Source organism: Balearica regulorum, chromosome 2, assembly GCF_011004875.1.
Source record: "Balearica regulorum gibbericeps isolate bBalReg1 chromosome 2, bBalReg1.pri, whole genome shotgun sequence".
Classification (NCBI taxonomy): Eukaryota; Metazoa; Chordata; class Aves; order Gruiformes; family Gruidae; genus Balearica; species Balearica regulorum.
In genome coordinates this window covers 120,445,327-120,471,744 of record NC_046185.1, presented here as the reverse complement: position 1 = coordinate 120,471,744, position 26,418 = coordinate 120,445,327, and the positions used below count along the sequence as shown (strand labels likewise).

Genomic DNA, 26,418 nt, shown 5'->3' with positions numbered 1-26,418 from the left:
CCAGGTTATGGATGGCAGGTGACAGGGGCAGGGATCAGTGGCACTTCAGGGCAGAAGCTTTCGGTATTGAAGACGTGCAACTACATGCCTTTATGAGTTTGGTATCTGAGCCTAGGACAGGTGTCTCTCACTGCCCATTTGCTAATGTGCTCATCACTGCAGTGTCTGAACACACCAGAAGCAGAAAAGATCTGCTCAGAGCATCCTTCACAGTCCCTGGGGAGTGCCCTCTGTCCTAGAGGGTCTATAAATCCCGACTTAGGTATTGAAACACCATCAGTTACAACACCAAAGTGTTTCGTTAGCCAGGCGGCGACATCTTGAGGATTATAAACTCACATCAGAAGGAAAGTAAAAACTGCATATTCTGCCTCATCTGCTTGGCCCAGATTTGGACTTAATTGTGTGAGGTTTGTTAGGAGAGAGCTAGGTCTGACTGAGAGTGAATCGTATGAATGGAGGTCACCAGCCCTCTCCTTAAGTAATGTAAAAAACAAATCCATAGTACTGATGAGTCCTTATTGAAAGGAAATAACCAAATTTTTGACATCTTTCTATTGACAGCAGTTCTGCTGACAGTCTGCTGCATGAGGAGGAAGAAAAAGACATCCAACCCAGAAAACAACCTGAGCTATTGGAATAATGCTATTACCATGGACTACTTCAACAGGCATGCTGTAGAGTTACCGAGAGAGATCCAGTCCCTGGAGACTTCAGAGGTACCTCACTTGCAGAACTAGTGTCTGAAAACTGTAACTGAAGCCGTGCTGGGAGAAAGGGAGAGGAAGTCATATTAATAAAGCCTTGAGATCCCTATGCATATTCAGGGAAATAGCTTTTTGAGGACTCACCCCTACATATCTACAAGATGGCATAAATATGGCACCAAAACTGGGTTGCCATCCTGTTCCCAGCCCTTGCAGATATGTTCCCTACTGCTGTGTGCTCACAGCAATTCACCACCCCTAGGTGAATTTGTTGCCAGGTTTCTCTTCCTTTCGAGCCTATGCCAATGTCTGGCCATACCACGACTGCTTCGGAGCGCTCTTTGGGCTGGCTTGTTACTGGCAATTCAAACCTGCCTGTTGTGCGTTTCCCACACAGCAGCAGATGAGTAGTGGGAGTCAATAATGCAAAGAAATTTTGTGCATTTATGTCTCAGGAGCTGCCCATAGCTTCTCAAATACCAGTTCAGGGGGTGAGTGTTTCCAGTATATAAGCAATCAAAACATCAACATATGATAGTGTGTGGTGGTGGTGTATACTCATCAGCTTTTACTTAAGGGATACTACTGGTTCAGTGGGATTATTCATATATGGGCAGGTGATACTACTGATAGAAATGTATTCTCTGGCCTCAGAGATAAGAACAATTTAGCTTAGTTCAGAGTTATTTAAAACCTAGAAACAGTGGAGTTTGGGTTTATGGTAAAGTGATTTTCAGATTAGCTAGCTGACTAACTCATCTCATTAACTAAAAAAGAAACAAAAAGTGTTTAGAAAGAAACCTCTGAGATGTGACTAGACAAGCACTCACATTTTTTTCATTAATCCCACTTTGCTGGCAACCATGTTGTTCAAGCTAAGGCAGGAGCTGGTCTAGACTTACCAAGAATTGAAAGATTTAAAGCTGATGAGAACATGACTGAACTGGGGCATGCTCAGGTAGCTTGGAACCATATATATGATTTTCTGATCTTAAAAAAACAGCTGAAAAATCCATCTTTGAGGAATCAAGCCCAGCTGATAGTCAGGAAACTGTTGCAACATGTCAGGAAAGTGGGAAGAAAAAAAAAGAAAAAAAGAATGTGAAAGTTCATATTCTGCTATGGGACCTGAAGTTTGGTGCATCTGACTTCTGGGTCCGCAGACTGAGGAAAAAATCAGCCTGACTGTCAGGGGAGCTCTTCACTTGTGGCTCCTACTGCCTGAAGAAGGGCAAAAATGGCTCTCCAGGAGCCGGGCACTCCAAAATTCAGGCACTTTTGGAGGATTGGGAGAAGCAAAAAAAATAACAGTCCATTTCTCACCTGCATTCGCACAGGGCAGCGGCGTGCCCTGCGTGCTCACGGAGAGTGATGGGTGTGAAGTGCTAACCCGCGCCTCTGTCTTTCTCCTAGGACCACCTCTCCGAGCCGCGCTCCCCCGCCAATGGCGACTACCGCGACAGCGGGATGGTCCTCGTGAACCCCTTCTGTCAAGAAACGCTGTTTGTAGGACATGAGCAAGTCTCTGAAATATGACCCCCACAGCTGCCCGCTTATTGCAGTTTCATCTCTACTGTCTCCAAATTATAAATATATATATATATATTATAAATAGAACCTTTGTGTAACCCTGAATTACAAGAAATGTTTTCAGCTTTTCTTTTCTCCCTCAGAATTGTCAGCCCCTTTTTTATAAGTGTGGTAAAACTTTACAGAACAGACTGTGGCTTTATAAAATAAAGGTATTTCTAAGCAAAACACCTGTCAGGTGGACTCTTTTCTTCACTGTCATTTACAGTCTGCTGCTAAATATACTTGGTCTGGAAGAATATTGGGTAAGGCTGGTTTTGGTGCAGGCAGCATATGTTGGGTACAGCACCATGCACCCAACATGACATCACTTAGCCTGGCCGGGAGCATTCGTGCTCAGTGACCATCCCTTCTCCTGCTGTAAAATTACCTCAGTCACTCCTTTTCCTTTAGACTGCCAAGCTATAATACAAATCAGACAGGACCAGCTCGGTTGCCAGAAGCAGTCCATAGGGCTCATGTGCCAGTATCCTTCTCATGACTCCAGCACTGCCTGAGCACTGACTGGGATGAGCTCTTCAGAGTCCCCCTCCCAGTAGAAACCAGCCTGGGCATGCCAGCTCGGCGTGGGGAGAGCAGGGGAGCTGGGCTGCAGTGGGATGATAAACAAACCTGTCGCACCCATGGGATCCAGGGCCACGCGAGACATGGGCAAACCCGTTGGGTTAGGAATGTTGCCCTGTGACTTTTTTTATGTTACCTTCTTCAGATCTAAACAGGAGAGCCAAGTTCCAGTTCGAGCTCCAAAACTGTTTTACATGAGCAAGGACAAGAATGACTTTTTTCACTGCATAAATGTCCTAACCACACTACACGATGGACTCACAGCTGCTCCGCTCTGGCCCAATGAGTCCTGAATTATTTCCTGCAGAGCAACCAACCTCAAAAGAAGGCTAATAGAGTGTCCCCTTCAAAGGAACAGAAACCCCTTTGAATTTATCAGAAATCTTGAAATCTGGTGACTAGAGACTCCCACCAATTGAGTGCTATGACTTTGACCATATTTCCACTTCCCCACTGTTTTATTTATCTTCTGCACTTGGACTGCTAGTGCCATTGAATCAAGTTTCCTCATAGCCCCTTCTCCTCTCAGAGACTTTCCTTCCCCCCCTTAGGAATAAAAAAGCAGTGTTTCAGAGCAAAATGGCATTTCATTCCTGCCCAGTTAAGCGCTAGATTACAGGCTGTAATGGTGTTAGGGGAATAGTAGGGGTGAACAAAGCTTAAATGATGGATTAAAAATAGGTTGTTACAAGGAGAGGCTAACTTGGAACACAGAATGACTTTGCCTAAATCAATGCTTTCTCTTTGAGTAACCCAGAACTGTTACTGTGGGACCAATTTTCAGTTTTGTTTTTTTCAATTTTCAAATTTGCCTTTTGCCTTTCAAATTGCCTTTTTTGTATCGTTGGGCAAGTGAAATGGCCTCCGTCCTTTGAGCTCTCGGCCGTCCTCTCCCCACTTCTGGCCATCAGTCCTTGTAGATTATTTTCTACCTTCACTCCTCGCTTCATCAGAGGCGGGCTGTGAGACAGCAGGAGTTTACCCCGCGCTCCAGTTGGCTGCTCTGTGCCCCTGACCGCTCAGGTTTATCGCGTGGTTGCGTAAAAGGGAAGCTCGGTCAGGACAGGGTTAGCGTAGCATCATTAACCGTATGCCTTGTTCAAGGTGAGCCACGGCTGGTACCAGAAAAAGGAATTATAGCAGTGGCACATCTGGTCCAGCTGTTCCCACCTGCCAGCAGTGTCCCGGTGGCTGCGGTTAGTCAGAGCAACCTGACAACTTTACTAAATGATGGCTGGAATCAGAGCAAGACGTGGCTCCCCCCGGGATGGAGGGGGCCACAGAGGCATTGTCACCCCTCCTTTCTCCCTGTCCCACACGTGCGCTTCTACTGTGCCAAGGCACAAATCCAAATGTGGGCCACTTCCCTAAGGTTGGAAAACTGTAATGTTATAGGGGCTCTTCTAGATACTTGATTTTCTGCTCAGAATCAGAGAGTAATGCACTGCTTCCCTACGAGGTGACCGGGGCAGGCAGGAAGACGTGGCTGTGTATGGATGTGGATGGGCACTTTGGGCATATATCTTTTCACCCTGGGATAAACACTGCACAATATGACATCTGCAATCCTCATGATCAAATACTAAAAAGCATCCTGGAAATCAATGAGTGTAAAAACTTCCAGAGGGTCTTGCCAAGAGCGAAAGCAATCCCATGAGGACCTTCATCTTCTTTTTCAACAGGGAAGTGGAAAGAGAGAACAAAGTTACAGAGAACTAAATTCAGTTCTTTGTAAAAAATCCGTATTTATACATTTGTTTTCTGTATGCAGTATTGCTTTTGCAATACACTCAAAATGTTGTATAAGAAATACTGGACAATTCCTTTCATTTAGCCAGCACAGTTTGCTTGGTAATCTAAATGCAGAATGCCTAGAAACTAGCCAAAAATATTTGCAAAGCTGTGAGATGCTGCGCAATCCCCAGGCTTCACACAACTAGGAAACAGTGACCTGACTGTAGGCAGTCTCACAGTTCTCAAAAATGAAGCGAAACAAACTCCAGCCGCAAACCCGGTGAGCCAGGATTAGGCACCCGCGGAAGACAGGGATTTCTGATTGTATTCCACCTCGCCAAAGACTCCCCGCCACCCCCGTAGAAACCTACACGGCATTAGGGCAATGCCCAACATCAGCACATTACAGGCATGCCTACAAAGATGCGCACACGGTAATCCTACACTGGAACAAGTCTGGCATCCTGGCTGTGAAGCATCTCTGTGTGTAGGTAGAAAAAAACCCTATACCTAACATTGTATAGTGACATAACCGACTGTACCATGCACGCATTCTACTTACGTACCTACAAGCTACCCACCTGATTACTAGTTGCTAAAGACCAGTGACAGAAAAAGAAGAGCAGGGGAAAACTCCCCCATCTCCTGCAATAAGTCTCAGGGATTGTTCCACCCTTTTCTTTCGGTTCACAGTTGCCTCACTTTGTTGTCACGTTACCCAGTCAAAGTGAAACAGCCCTCGTTGAAGGCACCAGGGGCAACTGACAATGGGACATTGAACCGACTGAGCAGGGGTAGACGTGAGGGTGTTTGTCCCCAGTTAAAAATCTGCTGGGTCTGGGGCAACGGGCCTTGGTTGGGTGGTGAAGCCAAAGCACAGAGAAATCCAGGAGTTGCGGCAGGGCCGAGGGAGCATTTGAGGCTCTGCAGCAGCAAAAGACTGGCTCGGCTCGGCCATGGCCCTGCCGGCTCCTCAAAACTTTGGGTTTTGCTAACATCAGGTAATGTCTTGCTGCAGGAGACTCTGTCTGGAGTAAGCATGGGTGTGAGCGGCCAATGTGTTTGTAACATGTATCTAGATACCTGCGAGTGTAAGGGTAGGAGATCATCTGGGCGTCAGCGTAGAAAACACCGCTGGTATTTTAACACGTACGTTGTACTGAATCCCCGTCCCGCTGTCCCTGTAAACACCATTGTGCTTTTCATCTGCCACATTTGCAGCAGCAGCAGCAGGGAGATTTCCCCTGAAATGGGATTGCTGACCCAGCGGCCGCCCGGACAATGTGACGGGCGCTCCCGGGCAGCACAAAGCCCCCCTTCCAGAAAGCCATCGCACAAAGCCGAAACCCCACGCGAGCCCCAACCTGCTGGGCTCGGCACATCCCTCCCACCAGTGCGGGGCAAGGCGGCCGGGCTGAGCGACGGCGCTCGGCGGGCTGGAGCAGCACCATGCCCTTGCCGAGGCGCCGGTCGTCCTTCTTGGGGCAGCAGCCCTCTTCCTCCGCGGCCGAGGGCTCGGGGCCACCCGGCCGCCGGGTGAGCGTCGGAGGCCTGTCGAGACCTCCTGGAGTTTATGTGGGCACCGTCCCCACCGGCGGTGTGAGCAGCTTGGGCACCCGAGTGTCCCGCAGAGCCCTGGGCATCAGCAGCGTCTTCCTCCAGGGTCTGCGCAGCTCCTCTGCCGCCGTGCCCCTGGCCCCGGGGCTGGAGAAGGGCAGGGGCATCTCCTACGAGAGCCTGAATGGCTGCTTGGTGGAGTACATCGAGAAGGTGCGAGCTCTCGAGCAGGTCAACCAGGAGCTGGAGGAGCACATCAGAGTCTACCTGGACAAGAAAGCGGCCAGCGTGGGCAGCTGGGGAGCGCTGCGAGAGAACTGGGAGGCCATTTACCATCAGGTGAGCGCCGGAGCGCTGTCGGCAGCGGGGTGGGGGGGGATGACGGAGGGAGCTTCACGAGTCATTAGCAATCCTGAGCGGCGAGGGTTGATGCTGATGATGAATGCCGCCTGATTTCAAGGCGCGGTGCCCAAGACGGAGCGGTTTAAATCTATCTTCATGATAATTAGCATTATCATTTCACAGTGTGCTGTGGAAAATGCCTGTTAAGCAGGAGAATTGCCTCAGGCATCCTGCGCACGGGGGTGATTGAAATGCACCCCAAGGTGCGATAGCCTGGGCTGATTAAAATGGGTGGGTTTTTTCTTTTTTTTTTTTTTCTTAGCTGTGGTTATTACACCGAGCATCAAAATTATTAAAAGAAAACTGGTAGGACTGAATTAGTTTATCCCTCAACATGATATCATTACAAGCACGTTGTTTTGAGGGTTTGGGTTTTTATAAATTAGCAATTCAGATTTGTACTTTATTCCCTTGTTTGCTTAACCACATTTTCAAAAGATCTATTTATTTAAAAATAATAATTACATGGCTACAAATGAGTGACTCCTTTCCCTCCCTTTGTCGCCACCCCACCACCCCTTACTCCCATGTTCTACGTACCGCTCTGGCTACAGGCTCTCCAGGAAAGTGTTTATTGTGGGGGTATGAAACGATGTTTGCATTGACCTCATGGACAAGAAAGTTCTTTTTGCTGACCAGTAAGACCAGTAAGACTTTGCAGGCTGATGTCCTGCTTGCAGTGAACACAGGGCTCTGTCCCCCAAGGTCTCGGTGCACCTCGTGAGTACTGGCTTCTCGACTCCCAGCCAGCGGGAGCAGACGGGACCCCAAAGAGCTAGACCTCGGCATCTGGCACGTCTCTTCCCGGCAGCGCTTGTGCCAGCACAGAAAATGCCATCAGTGGGTCTTCAGAAAGCCTGAAAGACAACTTTAAGTTCCCCGGGACAATTGTGTGTTTTACCTTGGGCTGGGCAGAGTTTTACTCCGGCGTAGGAAAGAGGGTGCCTTTTTACAGTGCGCTGCATTTTTAGGGCAGGTCTTCGCCCAGAATGCTACAAATGTCATCTGAACCCTGAACAAGGCGGCATAAGCTGTTGTACAAAGATCATGTCAGCAGAAACGCCCAGTTAAGCGCCACTTTTAAAGTTGTTTTCTTTTTATTGGTAAATGACATTGCTGTCGCTAATCCTGAAAGCTTCCTGAAGGGCTGTGGTGGGTTGACCCTGGCTGGGGGCCAGGTGCCCACCAGAGCTGCTCTGTCACTCCCCTCCTTCACTAGACAGGGGAGAAAAGGTACAACGAAAAGCTTGTGGGTCGAGATAAGGACAGGGAGAGATCATTCACTAATTATCGTCACGAGCAAAACAGACTGAACTTGGAGAGGGAATTCATCTAATTTATTACCAGGCAAAACAGAGTAGAGGAATGAGAAATAAAATCAAATCTTAAAACACCTCCCCCCACCCCTCCCATCTTCCCGGGCTCAACTTCACTCCCGGCTTCAACCTCCGCCCCCCTCAGCGGCACAGGGGGACGGGGAGTGGGGGTTACGGTCAGTTCATCACACGTTGTTTCTGCTGCTTCTTCATCCTCAGGGGGAGGACTCCTCTCATCGTTCCCATGCTGCAGCGTGGAGTCCCTCTCACGGGAGACAGTCCTTCATGAACTTCTCCAACGTGGGTCTCTCCCATGGGGTGCAGACCTTCAGGAGCAGACTGCTCCAGCGTGGGTCCCCCACAGGGTCACAAGTCCTGTCAGCAAACCTGCCCTGGCGTGGGCTCCTCTCTCCATGGGTCCACAGGTCCTGCCAGGAGCTTGCTCCAGCGTGGGCTTCCCACGGGCCACAGCCTCCTTCAGGTGCTTCCACCTGCTCCGGCATGGGGTCCTCCATGGGCTGCAGGTGGAATCTCTACACCCCCTCATCCTCCCTCCATGGGCTGCAGGGGGACAGCCTGCTTCACCATGGTCTTCACCACGGGCTGCAGGGGAATCTTGCTCCGGCGCCTGGAGCACCTCCTCCCCCTCCTTCTGCACTGACCTTGGTGTCTGCAGAGTTTCTTACATCTTCTCACTCCTCTCTCTAGCTCTCTCTAGCTGTTTTTTTTCCTTCTTAAATATGTTATCACAGAGGCGCTGATTGGCTTGGCCTTGGCCAGCGGCGGGTCCGTCTTGGAGCCGGCTGGCATTGGCTCTATCAGACACAGGGGAAGCTTCTAGCAGCTTCTCACAGAAGCCACCCCTGTAGCCCCCCCGCCCCTCCGCTACCAAAACGGTGCCATGCAAACTCAACACAAGGGCCTAGCTGCTGAAGGCAATGGGTGCTCTGAACCTGGGGTGCTTATGAAAAGCCATACCCTTGAACCTATCATCTCGCTGAGGTAGCTAGGGACTTTGACGTAGGTGGGGACTTTGCAGCCGCCATCCCATGTTTTCCAGACGAGTGTAATTTTTGTAAACATATTTAGATTTTCTGTAGATGTCCACATTTGCCTTAATGTGACATATCCTTTTTTCAGCTTCCTGCAAAATCTAAAGATTCATTTTGATTCCCGGCCATCCCCGTGCGTTCAGCCGGGATGGATGCCCCGCAGCTGTAAAAGCCCTCGGTGCCATTTGCATGAAGCATCTGTGAAAGTTATGGGGCAGAAATACGCAACTGGGGGCGAGAGATGTTCTAGACAGGAACCCCTTCCTCTTGCCCTGCTATTGAGCAGACAAGGATATGGCCATTAGGACTTTCCCGGTCCTAAAATCAGAACATGATGGGTCAGTCTCCGCAGTGGGGTAGGACAGACCCCAGCAGACCCGAGGTCCCGTTTCCCTCCTGCCTTTCTTGGGATGTGCTCCGGCATCCCAAATTTTGGGTAGTTATCCTCGCAGCAGTAACAACCAGGTGACAGTGTTTCTCCCAAACGCAGAGCTCGTGGAAAAAACGTGGGAACGAGTGAATCGGAGGGTACAAGCGGAGGGTCCCTCAGGGGAAAAAACATTCATGTTTCATCGCAATTGTCAGAGCTATTACTGCAGCAGGGGATCACTGACAGGAGTTGAGTGATGGGAAGCCACTATCCAGCTCACAGCATTAATTATCCACCTGGGCAGCTGGTTTTTAGCAGAGCAGGTGGACACACACTAATTGGGACAGGTGCAAAGTGGGAGGAATTTTGCAGGAAACGAGGGAAATGAGAAATCCTTGTGGAGAGGAATTCATGTGACAGAAATACAGATTCATCTCATTTGACCCCGGGTGTACTTCTTTTCTCCAGGCTTCATCCTGGTTTTCTTGGGGAAAATTCTATCTCTAATCAAATGTGGCTCTTCTGCAGAATAGGAGGTTGTTTGTAACGGCAATTCTTTCCCACAGAGAAGGGAAAAGTGGACGCTTGAAATAATTTCAGTGAGTTTACAGAGAGGAGAGGGTCGCTCAGCCTCCGTGACCGTTCAATTACAGCTGCGTGGGAGACACAGAGATTTATTTTGTCTATGAGATGGCACGTAGCGCCATTCAGATCACAGGACTAAACACAAAAGCAGAAGAAGGAATCAACGTCCTGAACCAATTTTATCACTGCTGTGACTCCCGTGCATGGTTGGGAGCTTTTGAGAGATCACCAGAGTTTTTCTACAGAGATACTTTTATTTGCACCTGACCTTACTGTCAGCGTTTACTCGCTGTTAATATTAAGCCTGGAGAATACACAGGACTGACAGCCCGAGGAATCGCCGTGTTTGGACTTGCACACTGTAATTTATTTGCTGTGGGGCAGGAGAGCCGCTGAGTATTATCTGTAACACACTCCGACACAACACAGTGCATGCTTAGTGTCTGTAAATTGGTGAAATAGCATTCTGCCACTGATCTGAGGGCACAACAAACTCCCACAAAATGGCACAGAGCTTGGTCAACCGCCACACAGAGGATGACAATAAATTACTTTTAATTACGTCCTTTCAGCCACCTCCAACAGTGTAACCTTGGAGTACCTTCACATACAGCTGTGAGGTGGGGGGTGAGGGTTCCTCCTTGTGCTTAGGCAATATTACAATTTTTACAGATCGTTTCTTTCGGAGGTATCTCCTGCTTTGAGAACCATGCCTTTTTTGATGCAGTCCTGTTTACTTATAAAATATTAGATGTATAAATGAAGTCACGTCATCTTGGATGCAGGAGAAATCAGCAAAGGACTCATCAATCTTCCCAGCCTCTCTCCAGGCATTGCCTTTCCCAAGGCGATGCAAGAAATGCCACTCTTGCTGCCTTCTGCTCTGGGAAGGGCTTCAACGCGGAAAGCATGACCGAAAGCATTACGAGTTTACTGCTTGGCGTCTGAGCAGCAAGCGCTGGGTTGCGTGATTTTAGCCTGATTTAGCTGTGAATTACAGTGTGTTGGAGGCAATGGGCTGGTATCGACCATTTCTGTCTGCGTGCGGAAGGAAAGACTAGACCAGCATCTTCTGATCTTTCTCCACAGAGGCATCATTTGCTTTAAATGAAATGAACTTAAAAGCCAGATAATTTTCCATTACATAAATAATTAAACCATGAGATTCATTATCACGGGCCACACCCGAGGCCACGAACTCAGCAGCATTCAGAAAGGGATTCAGCATTTGTAAGAATAGCAAAAGTATACGAAGCTATCGATAATGCATAGCCACGAATTTGAAAGGCGTAATAAATCTTGCAATTCCAAACTTGTTCAGATCTCTTTTATAAAATCAAAAGTTGCCAGCCACCAGGGATAAGTTCTCTCCACAAGCGTCCGTACCACATAACCCTTTTTCAAGGCTGGAGCCTGCGAACTCCCTTGAAGCAGCTGGTTTTCCTTGTTGCCGGTCGTAACCAAGTAAATGAGCCTGTACGTTGATGCAGATTTTGATAGGATTTGGGTTTTTGCTAAAAAATTAAAAGTATGTTTTCATATCCATAAAACCACAGTGAAATGAAAGAAAATTGTTGCTGCTTTATAGTTGAGATGTTTTATACCACAAATATTCAGTGTTAATTCAAGAACTGAAAAAAAAAATCATGTTCAAAAGGTGTATGTTCATCACCAATGCGAGTGTTGAAAGACAATGCATGACTTAGAAGAGCTATTATTAGTAATAATATTTGCATTTTGATAACACTTCTCTTCTTAGCTGTTTAAATGCCACACAAGCGTCAGTGAATTAAGCCTCCCAGAAACCCCACGAAGCAGGACAGTGTTTTCTTCCACTTTACAAGCGGAGGAGGCAATGTCCAAGTCCTTGCAGCGTTGCGAGCCCTCTCGTTTCCAATGGATGCAAAGAAGGGTGTTTCCTAAATTGCTGCATCATGCATTTTACTACGCGTGTCAGCAAAGTGGCTATGAATCCGTCTCACTAATGCTGTGTGTTCGCATCCAGCTGTTGATTATTAGCAGAATTAAATCAAACAAAAGAGCCACTAGATGGAAGTCTTACATCTCTTCTTCTCAAGCCTCGAAAAGGGCTTTCACAACTCATGCAAATCAGGGAGAATTTTTCAGGAAACCTGGTTTCTACATAGAAGCTACCGTGTAATTATTTATCCTTCAGGTTCACTGTCGGATTTAAAGCTCATTTCCAGGAGGGTGAAAGGCTAATGCCTGCTGGCTCCCACTACAACACTCGTCCCTGAAGCCTTCCAAACATTAGACGTTTTTTATACCATTTGTACTTAAACAGCACGGTTCAGGTTCGTGTGCAGTTTTGGAAAGCCCTGGACTTTCTCACCGAATATTTGGCTTTAGCTGCCGGTCTATGAAGAGGGAGTCAGGTATTAACAGAGTCCTCAGGAATATGGTACCAGGGCTCAGGTAGAGACATCCACTTGTGGGGCAGGTAAGAAGCCACCTCAAATGCTTCAACAAAGCCACAAGATTACTACTGAAAAACACTTTTAAACCCCAGTTTTCCTCTGCATAGAGGCAGAAATCCAGGCAGTGGAAAATCACCAGCTACTCCCTGCTTCTACTTTCGATGCAGCCCAAAAGCCATTTTACACAGAATTCAGGCTCTAACCTTAGCCATTAGCACACCTCTGAGTGGCACTGGGCAGCTCACAAGATTTAATGTTACTTTTGCTCGTGGGATGTTCCCAGTTCCCTCAAAGACGTTAATTTTCATCAGACTTTAGGTCAGATGTAGTAACCGCAGGGGCTCATTGCCAGAGGCAAATGGGCTTGTTTTGACAGGGCAGAGCAAATCATGGGACAGCGTTTCTGCTCCCTGATTTGAGTCAGGAAAAAAAATAAAAGTTTCTCTGACAATCTACACAGTTATAAATTGGCAGGAAGACAAAGTAATTTCTGTAGGAAAAAAAGGAAAGGAAAAAAAAAAAAGAAGAAAAAAAACCCAACCAAAAATGCAGAGCTTGGATCAAAGAACTGCCTCTACCTCCATGCTGCTGCCATGTAAAAACTAAAGGTCTTTTCTCCATCTTTCAGGAGAAACTTGTGTCTCTTGGTGCAAGGGAACCCAAGGACTGCAGAAAAGCACGACCCCAAAATCCCGGCTCTGCCCAGCCACTCTGAAATGCTGCAGAAGGGACGCCCCGGGGGTTGGGGAGTTAGGCCAGTGCTGGCAAAGCAGGGTTGCACAAAAGCAGAGAGAAGGAAAAAAAGGAGTTGAACGATGAAGATGAGCCAGTTCTGTGTGCAAGAGAGCACATAAAGGTCCTCTGTACTCGTGTGCTGCACAGCCGGGGCTGGCTGATGTTTCCTCAGATACCATCTCTGCCCACACCTGTAGCTTCTGTAACACCTCTGACTCCTGCGCGTTCGCTGCGCTCTCGAATTTTCTGACACCTAAACTGGGGCTTTTTTGCTCAGTGGTGGCATTCACAGGAACTGTCTCCTCTGTCTACATGCCATTTTCAGGAAATGTGTTGGAACTGCGTGTCCCTAACATGGCCTATCCCTCTGTCATATCGGTTGGACTTGGCCAAGAAATCCCAGTTATTAAAGAAAAATTGGCCGCCCATGCAATGGCATGAGTTCTGTTTCCTTTGGAAGACAAGCTGAGCAGGAGCTGGCAGGAATGCAGCTCCAGCCCCAGGCTTCCAGCCACAGCCACCTTCCTTTTTTGTTCCTAACAGTAGGTGAGAAGTAAGCAAACCAATTTTTTTTAACTCTCATGTCTCCTCAGATTAAAAAGATGTAGAGTGCTTTTAACTATATGATCTATTATGGTCTTCTCAATGTGGGGAGTAAATTATTCCTCCAGATATCTCCTTATCAAATGCCTTCACATATTTCATATTTGTTTGTCCAAGCATTTGTAAGACATTGGGAGCGGTAAGCCACTTTTCATGACAGTAAATGTTAATTACCATGTAGAAATGCTTCAGCCTTGCATGTCCACCTCCACCTCGTCACCAAGCAGCAGACCAAAGAGCAGGTAGGACCATACTAAGGCAACGATCCCACTTGCAGTACTTGAGATAACTTGCCTGGACGAAGCCCTGACGTCTCCACATTGCACAGCCTGTTTCACCTGAGGGGAGCAGAGTGCTTCAGGGGATTTGCAGTCTCATTTAGCTGCAGACTTAATTATCTAAAGAAATATTTCTGCTTCAAGAACTCTCCCGGCCTGCTTAAAAAGCTGCTCGTATTCATGTGGTGGTTTAGGTTCAACTGCAAATCTCCACAGGTGTCTCCTGAAAAAGACCAAAGAGATGTTCAGTTTAGCTCCTCCAAAGCAACAGTTTGGACCACAGGATGGCTGGAGCCCCTAGACAGTTGTTTGCAGAGATGATTGCTCTAATCCTGGTACTGAATTCAGCATGTCTTCGGTCACCTCCATAGTTCAGTGCACACGTGATTCCAGGGCAGGCAGTGGTCTTTTTTTATCTTTTCATCATTTTATATAACCCTCTTGAACCACAAGCAGCTGCTATGTCACAAGCCTTTCAGGTTTGCTTATCCCTCAAGTGTCTCCTGGGCATTAAAGACACGCCCCCAGAGCCACAGCAATGATACCGCAGTCTTATTTGCATGACCTTTCCAAAGCATTTCACGTTCGGTGTAATAACCTTTGAAGACTGCCTGCTTCTCAGGTATCATATCTATTGCAAGAGCTTACAGGATCCCATCAGAGAAGAAAAACGATGCTCTGGGAGCTGAGGACGGCTCACAGGCGGCATGAGCAACAAGTATTCCTTGGCTCACTGAAGAGGACGACCCCGAAGAGGACTGCTGATATGGGAAGTAGAATAGGAACTGCATAAGTGCTACTTAAACTGTATCTAGAAAACATAAGTGGGACTTAAATGATGACCATACCTTGTGCACAGTAATGAATTTCGCCCCTTGCGACCAGCTGATGATCAGAATAAATGTGTTTCCACAAGAAGATGAATGCTTAAGAGCAATGAACAGTTTGATCACAAATTACAGCCTATTTGCAGAGAATTTGTGAATTTATATGTACAAAATTAATTGATTAAATTATCTGGAGTCACTTGAACAGCCCTAGACTCAAGGATTATTTTCAGAATCAAAGCTATACATCTGCTTAAGATACATGTACAGTGCACATAGCTACTGTGTTGAAGCCCTTCATTGCTTGAGCTCTGTTGTCTCTTTCTTCTAGGTGGGTGAAGCAGTCCTTGAAAATGCTCGTCTTATGCTGCACACCGAGAACATTCAAGCCTGTGCTGAAGATTTTAAAGACCGGTAGGCTTGTGGTGGCACCCAGCTGGCCACTTTCTTTGAAACTTTGCCTTGGCAAAGGCTTCCCTATAGGGAAGTAATGCTTAGTGGGTAGAATGGGCTCGTTCTTTTACGTTGAATAGTCGACCACCTGACTTGGGAGGGATTTTGTAACAGCAAAATAATTATGATGCTAACATTATTTTGGAAGATTTTGAAGATTTATAGCAACAAATGTATGCACTAGCAAAATTACTTCAGCTATTCTTTGCTATACAGACATTGATCTTTTACTGAGAGGTCCGTATTCATTCAAATTTAGGTTGACATTTTATAAAGGCAAACTTCCATGTCATTTTTAGTTTTAATTTTCAGTACCACACAAGTGGTTTTGGAAGTAAAAATCATTCTGCTGCAGCAGCTGAAAAGCAAAAACTGCACAACTACAAACAACAGTGTGGAAACATTAGATAAGAAAACAGAAATGGCCTGCACTGATTTTCCTTGTCTTTACTGAGAGAAATGAATAGTAAAAGAAGATCTTAAATACTGGCAAACTACTTTTTTTAATGTCTTTCTGTTTGCAAAGCCTACAATCCACATGAGTGCGTGAAGCTCTTTAAATTTTACTCAGGAGACGTGATCCTTCTAGCTTTTACTCGTAATGGACTCTTTCATTTACAAATAGCTTTTTGCAAGACCTGACACACAAACAGTATTTCAAACTAACTGATTTCTATTTCCTAGAATTTTTAGCATCCCTTAAACTTCTCTCTCTCTCCCTGGTATTATTTTATTTAATCCTATCAAAAAGTGTGTTAATCACATTCTTAAGTTTGCCTTTTATTTCAGAAAGGTACAGCTCTGAGATACTCATTTTACGGCTTTCTGTTCAGCAAGCTACACTCATATAGTTGACAAACCAGCCATTCAAATTTCCTCTTTATTTTGATGCTACTGGAATTTGGTCTTAAGGATGGGCTGGGACCCTGGAACATAGACCAGACTTCCATCGGCGTGTCCATTGTTAGTAAAAGTAATGCTTGATGTGCGTGTGTTTTCTTTAGCCATAGCTCAGAAAAGTTTTCATGTAGAGGAATGAGCAGTTATTCTCATTTTACAGCCAAGCAAACAGAGAAAAAGCCACCCATAGTCATAATGTATATAAATACCAGATCTAGCAGGAGACCAAGTGCCTCTCCGTGCTTATTCGGGAATCCTATCAGGCTGATAACCACTGTAGCGCAGACTGCTAACGTGGCCTGTTTTATTACACTCTGAGTTAATGACAGGGTACTCTAGGCAGTAAAATTCAAGTATAGCGAGACAAGGTGAGAGCAAAGTATTCTGTGTTTCTGTGCCTCTGTCTGGGACACATGAGCTAATTAGCACAATAGTGCCGTTTTAAAAAAAAACGCAGGTTTTTCTTGCTGAACTGTGCTGTATTAAGGTTTGTTTGGGTTTTTTTTCTCTGCAGGTATGAAAATGAGCAGCCATTCAGAAAAGCAGTGGAAGATGAAATTAATTCCCTATATAAAGTGATTGATGATGCTAATTTAACTAAAATAGATCTGGAGAGTCAGATAGAGAGCATGAAAGAAGAACTAACTTTGCTGTCAAAGAATCACGAAGAAGTAAGTCGAGACTCGTGACACTGCAAAGCCAATGTGTGCCTGTTTCATCTGGTTGGTATCATACATCTAGTGCAAAGCAAACTCTAAAAAGCTCTGCCTGCCACGTCTGGGTGGGGGGATTGTCCTGAAAACTGCTCCAATTTCTCTGTTTGCTGTTAACTTAAAGCACCAACCTCTGAGACATCATCAAATTACTTACATTTAACACTTTCTCATCTGATAAATATGACATGGAAGCAAAGTCATCATTTCTTGCTAGACACCACACGATGGTCACAGGGCTGCACAGTCACATATGTGGACATCCCCACAGTGAAGTCTGATTCTCAGCCAGAGATGTAAAGAGAAAATGCCTGTGCAGGGAACAAGCTCTGGTCCTGCTGCACTAACACTGAGCATTAACCGGGCTCTTCAGAAAGAGTCCTGCTTGGCTTAGCAAGCTGCTCGGTTCCCAAAACTGAGTCTCTCCTGAGCAACACAACCCTGAAGCAAGTCACAGGGACTGGTAGCTGGAAGGGAAGCCTATTATTACCCAGTTTTGCAATACTTTCCCACTTATTGCATTCACCAGCACTATCTGCATGAAGGTGGTTTATTCCCTTTGGTGGGGGTTTCAGGATCAAACCCAAAGCAGCATCTTTACTGGCAGATCAAATATGAAGCTACTACTAATCCCACATAAGGGACGGCAAGCAAGTGTGCTGATGCCTCTAAAGTAAAAGAGAGCTTGAACTGAGATGTCTCATGGAAGTGAGGCACTCTCCTACCTTGCATTTCTTACATGTAATTTCTCCAACCACAAGATTTCAGCAACACTGGCAGGCACATGGAGACTTGGGTTGCCAAGATGAAGTTGCTTCATCCCCTCCCTACTTTCATGAGTCTATTGCCAAGGCTGGCACCTTGCAGAAATTAATCAGTGGCTTCAACACCGCTGCACGGCATGAGGAAGACAGAAGTTGGTTTAGATAAGAGGGACAATGGAAAATTGATAGAAATACATAAGGTCCCCTTTCAACTTCTGTGTATTGCAATGATTGCTGTGAAACAGGAAAAGTTGGCACCGATGCTGTTCGCTGCCCATATATATGGCATAACAAGAATAACAGCGTTCCAACAGCTCCTCTCGCTCTGCACTTAGCCAGCGAGGAGCCCTTGCAGGGTGGAAGGATGCTCCTTTCTTTACCCGTTGGGAGTATCTGAGCATTTGCAGAACCACCCCAGCACAGACCTGGTTTTCCCATGGCAGCGGCACCAGGGGAAGCTGCTCAAGAGAAGTCACAGAATAAAGGCTGGAAGCAACTATTGCAGTTACTCCAGTTGAGTTCTGGCACAATAAAGTCCCAAGGACCTTCCTGAACTAATTAAAACCTTTCTTTCCTCCAGTACCCGCGCTAGGAAATCCATGTCAAGTCCTTTCGAAGCTTTTGTGTGCTTAGAGTGGGCACATTTTGAGGCTTTCATTCTTACAGGTTCATAATTCACATATACTTGCCCATACTTTTTTTCCAGTACTGTCACTGTCAGGGGCCATGGGGCCATTGCCTACAAATACAATTCCCAGATGTTTTTACGTGACTTTTTTTTTTTTTTTTTTTGCTTATGTCAATAGCACATACAAACAGATTGATGTAAAAGGATTGTGGTGCCAGACAGTGCAAATGTGCAAATCTCATTTATTCTTGTGTTCCTGAACGCAGTGCACAATTGATGTACATGCAATTACATATTTTTTACATATTACATCTCCTGCTTACATACTTTTGGAGCGCTTATATGTAAAGAAAGAACAGAATGCTGTAACAGAGAAGGAAAGTGCTCCTCACCTAACGTGCACATGTGTAAAAGCACACACGTGGCTCACACAAGCTGCAAGGCTGTAGAGCTCTTACTGCTTTGCACAACTTGTATCTCCCGGTAGATGCATGTCTGTGTTATCGCATAGTGCGATATAGTTGTGGTCCTGGGTGTGCAGCGTGTGTGCGTACGTCAAGCTGTGACTGCTGGAGAAACTTGCCACTGCGAAGGGCTGCTCCAGACAGTGCCTTGGTGCAGGACTTCGGTCTCCTTCCACCACGGGGAACTCCAGCAAGTCTCCCCATGCAGGAGCAAGGCAAATCCACATCTGAAAAAGAAACCCTCCAGTGCACTAAATCATTCATGTAGAGACACCTTTCAGGACCAAATTTAATTACTCTATCTGTTTGTGGAACCAAAAGACCTCTTCCTTGAGCCCCTCCAAAGCTACCATTCAATTGTGCAGTTGACCTTCTTTTATGTCTGGGTTTTTTTGTTCAAGGATGTGAAGGTGTTATACAAGCAGCTTGCTGGATCTCAGCTGGAAGAACTTGATGTTCCCCCGGGAAGTGGCCTGGACGACATACTGGAAAAAATCAGAATCCACTGGGAAAGAGACATTGAAAAGAACCGTGCTGAGACAGGTGCCCTGCTCCGTACCAAGGTAAGCGCTCTGTAACCCACTCCAACATTAAGGGATTTGAAGCAAACACAACATCTGTCTAATACTCTGCAGTAACTTTGAGGGCTGAGTGTTTGGTTTTTTCCTGAAACAACAAAGATGGTAAAAAATCTAAAGGATTTCTGTCCAAGTCCATTGGAAAATACACTCATAAGTATCAGTGACTTTCTTGGGATGCCCAGAGTTAAGCAGCAGTAGAAGTGACCCTGCTGATATCACAGATATCTATGGGAGACTTCTAAGGGCTCTGAAATGTTGTCTGAGAGAAACAAGCCTAATTAGTTGATACCTTCTGTGTCAGATAAGCCACAGTCGTTACCATTCTTACTAGGGCCACTCCTCCACTGAACAGGGGTCTATAAATCAAAAGGGCAAAATACATTGCTCTGCACTAATTATACAGCTATAGACTCCTTGTGGGTTTCTCCTTGAAATTGCTTCCTTTGGCAGTGGTGGGAAAAATGGATATTAACTTAGAAATGAAAAGTGATGATAATAACCATTCCCTTTAAAAGTTCTCTGCCTTCCTGTTGCTGACTCTGAAACAGCCTTTTAATGCACCTTTTTCTCTGTCATGAAAGATCACTCATTTTCCAAAGTGGTTGGCTGAAATAAGTATTTTTGCAGAGCTGAAGCATTAAGTTCAGTGCATGATCCTATATTTTAGAAGCCATCTCATTCTCAATTGGCTATTACAGCAGATCATGGCACACCAAATCATAACTACAGCTGTGCTATAGAAATATTTAGCAAAAACATAGTCGTCCCCCCACCCCATTCCATGATACAGAGCTGCTATGAGAGGACCAGTGGGTAATGAAGCCAAACTACAAGGAGAAAAGCAAGAAATATGTTTGCAAAGATATATACAAGCTCTGAGTAGGTGTTTATTTTCCAAATAAAGAAGAAAAATCCTGTGACAACAGGGATACCAAAGGTTCTAGGGAATGTACAAGAAGCCAACCAGAGGAGTTTATCCCAGAGATCCAATCAAGTTTGTGAGCAGGCCAGACTGTTACTAAGCAAAGTTTTCATAAGGTTAGTCTGCGGGGGCCTGATTTTCATTTTGTACAGCCCAAAGGAAGCCAGTGACAAAGTGAAAAACTACATGAGCCCAGAGAGTGCCTCCATACAAAGCATATGCAGCCCTGAAAAGCCAGAGCATCCTCAGTAGCCTCCTAAACTTTTCCCAGAAAATCTGTTCCTGGCCCACTGCTGAATTTCAGCAAAATAAGCATCACGCTGATGGCACCAAATTCTTCAGTGTCCCTTTCCTGTCCTGCTTGTTCCTGTTTCTCCTCCTCCTGTGTAAACACACCCTCACAATGTCTTTCTTCCTGTTTCTTTCATACCTTCTGGTGTTTCAACTGCAGAGAGATATCATACGGGGAGAAAACTGCCGGCTCATACTAGACTGATCATTGGATCCCACTATCGTGTCTTTGATTGCGGCCGACACCAGATGCTGCAGAGAAACGCCGATAAACAGATGCTACCTAACCCATCCCTATTTAGCCATCGTAGTCTAAGCTCTTACTGGTTTCAGTTCTTCCTGTTTTGGTTTGATTTTTTTAATGGGAGGAAGAATGAGAATATCACAGATTTCTGGAAAGGTCAGTTTCAGTTCAGAGCAGGTTCTGGTATGACATTCTAGGGGTTTTTGTCCCCAAATATAGCTCTCATTAAACCCAGATGATGCAGTTTTTTATCTTACATGGTTTTGTTTCTCAAACAGATCTATTCAGATTATTACTATTTATACAGATAACAAGAGTTCTGCTAGTTACATCCAACCCTTTTTTCAACTAAGCTTGTGGACTTATGTCATCTCATGTGGCTAAGTGGCACCATTTGGTTATCCACGCTGAAAAATTTGTTGTTGCTCTTTTGTAACATCAGAGAAGAGAGAGCAGTTCCCTCCTCTCCTTTGCTCTTCATTACTGTTTTCTTCACTCTCTCTTTGTGAGTTTTCCTTGGTCCCTGATGCTTTATTTTCCTTTCTCTGCACTCGCTCTTTGGCGTAGCTGTGACCAGTTGAGACCAAGGTATTTCAAATGGTGTCCTAGTGGTGACTTAGATGTGAAGGATGTACTTCTGACCAATTCCCTTGCCTCACTTGCTTTGTCTTCTGACTAGACTTGCAATCTTGGCTAGATTTTTCACGGGTATTCAGGCACCAAAACATACCAATTTATATTTTCATACCTAGCAGGGTTTCACATGGGATTTTTTTTTAGATGAGTAAGTAACCTCAAATCTTCAGTCCATTGGTTTGAGCTCTGCACTTTTTTGTCCATAATGCTCAAAACCTTTCCCTGAATTGACACAAGTGATTTAAACCCTTGTAAGGCACGCAAGATGCTTAATATTTCCCCCCAAACATGCTTTACTTAATGATGTGGCACTGTTCATTCATGTAGTTTGATTCCACACATCCACACCTGCTCATTGCTAATCTTTATTGTTTTCTGCCATCCATAAATCCGTCTAGTTCATGATTCATCCCCAAGGCAGTAAACCATGAGGCATCAAGCTGTTAGACCGTAATCTTACTCTTCATGTCCTGTCTCTTGACCAGCTGTTGATCCATGGCAATGGATATGAAGGGTAAATCAGTCCCTGAGCACAAGATTACACAGCTTCCTCTGTCATCCCCTACTCTAGATCTCATAAAAGGTTTTGAAAAATCTTGTGAATTATGTCAATTGCTTCTCCCTTCTTTGCTACTTTGTTAATATGTTCCCAGAACTGCTAAGGGCTGATCAAAGTCACTTGCCTTCTGCAGATATCATGCTGATCAGACCCAGGATGTTGGTGTTCTAGCCCTAATAATCCTTAATTATCTTGATTCCGTGAAAAATAGACTAATGAGAGATTCTGCACTCTTGCACAATGTCTGGCTCAGAACTGTACAGACAGTGCTTGAAATTCACACATTCCTAGGAAACTCAAGCACATAAAGATTTAGGAAGATGATCTCATCCTCTCCCTCTGTTAATCCAGTTGATTGTGGGCCCCACAATTCGGTATAGCCTTTCCCTTGTGGAGCATTTCAGGAATAGGAAGAGCAGAGCCCCCAGAAAACACAGATTGCTTAGTAAAGAGGGCACAAAGACTACGTCTGCACTTCTCTACAGAAGGGACCCCCAAAGCTGAGGCCAAGTGTCATGCCCAGCAGCACCCTCCACATGGACTCTTGGGGCGACTCAACTGGTAATCCTGTCAAGTGGATGGGAAAACCTTGTATGTACCAGAAGCCTTAGAGCTCATTCAGTGTGTGCTTATTTGCTGTGTCATATTTAGGGCCTGATGCAGCCACCTCCATCTACTCCATCCACCTCTTCTGTCATTCACATCACTAACGTCAGGTAGCTGTCACAGATTAGGGTAACTCCTGGAGGAGTTTCAGCATCACCTCTTGTGAGGGCAAGTTGGATTTATAGGTAGGATTTGGGCCACCAGCAGGGTAAATGTGAATGAGAGATGCCAGGCTTCAGTTAACGGGTGTAGGCTATAAATATAGATGCAAAGGCACCCTCCCTGCCCTAGGTATCTCTTTAAAAAGAGGCATTTATAGTCCTCGTACCATAATAATGTGCAGACTACATCTCAGCATAACTTAGGAAACACAAATTACTCCAAAGTGGCAGGTCCATGATCACTAGGCTGGGTTCACGAGGACTAGTGAGGTGGAATTATGTCTCTCTGAAGCACAAGCCCCTATAAAGTATTTCTGGAAAATATAGGCTCTGTGCAATTTGCTGGAAAGGACAGTTTTGGTGTTTGGATTGAAATTCAGCCCTCTGCAACACAGGTTCATAAATCCTAAGTTCTGTTTGAGACTTAACCGGTACTTAAATGACCTGAGATTATTTCATTCACAATGACCAAGGTGTGGGGTTCACATGATGGTACAAAAAAAACCCCCAAAAAACCCCAAAAAATTATTTCTGGTGCATGGTCCCAGTTGTTTTGTTGTGGTTGGGGGGTTTGTTTGTTTGTTTGTTTGTTTTTAAATTTGATCTTACTTTTAAAACACAAGAATGCATAATCAGAAAAGCAGGACAGGGTCTAAGATGAATTTTCAGAGTGGAATGGAACTATTTTGCATAGTTTAACTTTAGCATTAACCAGCAGAAATGTAGGTTTTGACTGAAGAATTGTATTTGCTAGAGAGCCCAGAGCTCTGGATTGAAAACCTTGATCTCAGGCCTCATTAAAAAGTACAGAAATTTTATTTTTACTAAGGTACCTTTTCCTTCACCTATTTTCAAGGAGCCTAAACTAGACACATATAAAAACCCACAAGCAACAAGAGCATGAAATTGCACAAGAATATCTTAATTCAATTAACAGAAATTATTTTTCTGGCCTCTGTGATATGCCTTGCTCTCTGACTCGTAGAATTGTATGTTAAAAATCAAGGCGTGAACGCTTCTGAAATCCAATAGACTAAGTGAAAACACTTAACTTCTTTAAAAAAAAATTATAGTATAGCTACAAAATGAAGAACTATAGCAATGTTTTCTTTTTATAGGTCATTTTAAATGTACTAGTATGAATGCTGAACAGCTTTTGTTGGCATAGATAAAATATATACACTTATATGTATAGGCCATTTCACAGTATATGCATAGAAAATATTATAATTTTGACACTAAGAAGTATCCAGAATTGTTCAACCGAGGGATTTAACATACAAGAATCAAATTTAAAGTCAGAATTGCCATAAACTGTGAAAATATTAGCTGTCAGTTTGGTATATAAGGAAACTCAAACATAATTTGAGTAGGCTGTGACGACAGTCGCCATCTTTTACCAGCAACAGGTTGAAACGACGGCTGCCGTGCGAACCCAGGAGGAAGAGCTGGTGGAGGGCCTCAGAACCGAGTTCCATGAAACAGCCTGCAAAATACAGAGCTTGCAAGCAGAAACTGAATCTTTGAGAACCTTGGTAAGTAATATTGGTTTTTCAATGGACATATTGTGTGCAAATTCAACATGCCTCCTGAGGAAAACATTCCTGTCTTGGGAATGCAGACTTATGAATAAATCCTGTTTTCCAGCGGGTACTGTTTCCAGAGATGCCAGACGTTTCTGGGCTCTTACTGATTGATGTGGTGCACTAAGTGTACCACATTTGACAACCAGATCCAAATTTCAATCTCCAGTGTCTTCATATCAATAACAATCTCACTGAGATTGCTGGGTGGGCAGTACTTGACAATGTGAAGAATATCTGTGCCTTATAACCAAAGTAGTTCCACCTTTGTAATGATAATACACATTTTTCAAAGTGTCTAAAGAAAGGAATTCTCAAAATATTACATCTCCATTGAAGCATATTCAGTAGAGATATTGGCCAAACCTGAACAAAAATCACTATGAAGCATATGAAAACTGACTGTTTCAATGTCTGCTGTCCTGCCCTTACAGAAAAGGGGTCTGGAGAACTCTTTATACGATGCCAAGCACTGGCACGACATCGAACTGCAGAACCTAGGCTCTGTCATTTCCAAGCTGGAGGCAGAGATGGGAGAAATCAAAGTAGAAACCGAGCAGCAGCAGCGGGATCGTGAAAGTCTGCTCACCAGCAAACAACAGCTGGAGAAAGACATTGCTGCGTATCACTGCCTTCTGGATGGAGAACAAAGCAGGTACTTGTCCTTAAAAGCGAGCCTGTCATGAGTGCTCCCTGGGAAGGGGTTGTGAGGTTGCTGGAAGCGGAAGGACTGGGGTGGTTCTTGCGTTTCATGAGGCTGGGTGGTAGATGGTGAGGTTTGGAGAAGCAGCCAAAGGGGAACAACACCCCAAATCCAGTCGTGCAAAGATTCCTAATGTATTGGAGATGGGTGGTTTCCAGCGTTGCCACGGAAGGATGAGGTTTAGGAATATGCCAGTAGGTCTATGAGTTTCACTTCCCTGAAGATTGAGATGCAAGATTAAAAAGTTACTGCAGCATCTGAGGGCTACATTAGTGGCTGCAGAGCAGCTGCGTTGTTGTTTCTTGCCTTGGGTACGTTATGCCTTCCTTCCTGCTCCCACTGCACAGGCCAAATATTAAAGCTGTGATCTTGGGGAAGCTCCCTTCCTAACCACACAAGTTCCCCTGAAGTCTGAGGACACAATCAGGCCCACTGACCATACCTTTTGTGAAAAAACATAGTTCAAACTCTTAACATTTGCCCTCTGGGAATAACCTGTAAACACCTTTACAGTGGTTGGGTTGCTTGGCTGGATTTTTTTAAGATCCTTAATCAGCAGTGTTAGTCATGGAATCTCTGAGGATCTGATCCACAGATTGTGACTTGCTCTTCTGCTCAGGTCAGGGAGAAATTTTTTTGTAATCAGATCCTGCTGAGTTTTCACCAGCTGAACTGAAGATAGTACTTGGTTCAGCAATTTTCCTATTTGTAGTGGTGACCAATTTAATTTTATTTTTTTATTTTTACTTTTAGCTGATCGTGAAACTCCCAGCCCACAGAAGACCGTTGCCATTAAGCAAAAGAAGATGTCACTGCCAATTATGTTCGTGGAAGCTAAAAGCCCATCAAAGCAGCCTGCTTTATTCAGTTTGATTCAACAATCGAAGTAGGTTGTAGCTTGAACAACTTTATTAGACCCTCCTCATGTAATTGCTTTGCTTACAGATTTCAATTTACTCATATTGTTAAAATTATAATAAAAATAAAGAATATCAGGGGTTTTGTTTGACTTTTTTTTTCTTTCCAGTATTTTTCATGATAGCTGAAGGGGGTTGGATTAAGAACACAGGTCCTCCACTTTCCAGCAAGTAAACTCTTTCTTTTTATAGTACAAATATATCCAGACTGAACTACCCCTCCACTGTGCACACAGCATCCAGGTGGAAATGGCGATTGCTCTGTTATGTCACAAGACCATCAGTTCACTAGTGTGAAATCTAATTCAAATAATGCCGAAGCAGTTAAAGTGTGCTATTAACTCGATGCAATTAATTTTGCAATGTGTAAGCCAGCATAAGCACTAACACGAGCATCCCAGCAGTACTTAATAAATGCGTTTTAACTCTAGACTAAATAAACTTCTGGGAAAGTTGAAGGTGCAGGAGAGCAACAGCAGTTCTGTCTGCAGTCCAGGTCACATCCTTTTACTGTATACTGAGAGTCCTAGCCAGG

At 44.9% G+C, this 26,418-nt stretch overlaps 2 protein-coding genes across 4 annotated transcripts in view; both read left to right on the top strand.

The window, feature by feature from the left end:
- Positions 1–2,467, top strand: part of TMEM108 (transmembrane protein 108) — a 169,525-nt gene extending 167,058 nt beyond the window's left edge. For 2 of the 3 annotated variants that reach the window (XM_075745629.1, XM_075745631.1), the window contains 2 exons: positions 565–719; positions 2,121–2,467. In XM_075745629.1, coding sequence (XP_075601744.1) covers positions 565–719; positions 2,121–2,243 — 278 coding nt within the window. In that variant the 3' untranslated portion in view covers positions 2,244–2,467. The remainder of the gene's footprint in view (positions 1–564; positions 720–2,120) is intronic. The other variant, XM_075745630.1, reaches the window with a different exon arrangement.
- A 3,574-nt stretch (positions 2,468–6,041) lies between these two features.
- Positions 6,042–25,840, top strand: BFSP2 (beaded filament structural protein 2). The gene is made up of 7 exons (XM_010297796.2): positions 6,042–6,491; positions 15,090–15,172; positions 16,626–16,782; positions 19,082–19,243; positions 24,084–24,215; positions 24,698–24,918; positions 25,720–25,840. The coding sequence occupies exons 1-7, from the start codon at positions 6,045–6,047 to the stop codon at positions 25,721–25,723; spliced, it is 1,206 nt and encodes a 401-aa protein (XP_010296098.2). The 5' UTR covers positions 6,042–6,044; the 3' UTR covers positions 25,724–25,840.
- Positions 25,841–26,418: the final 578 nt, after the last annotated feature.

Excerpts from the sequence above, each read along its gene's own strand:
- BFSP2 (XM_010297796.2), top strand. The coding sequence starts at position 6,045 with ATGCCCTTGCCGAGGCGCCGGTCGTCCTTCTTGGGGCAGCAGCCCTCT. Across the intron at positions 15,173-16,625 it reads GCTGAAGATTTTAAAGACCG|GTATGAAAATGAGCAGCCAT; the intron begins GTAGGCTTGTGG and ends TTTTCTCTGCAG. Across the intron at positions 19,244-24,083 it reads GTGCCCTGCTCCGTACCAAG|CAACAGGTTGAAACGACGGC; the intron begins GTAAGCGCTCTG and ends ATCTTTTACCAG.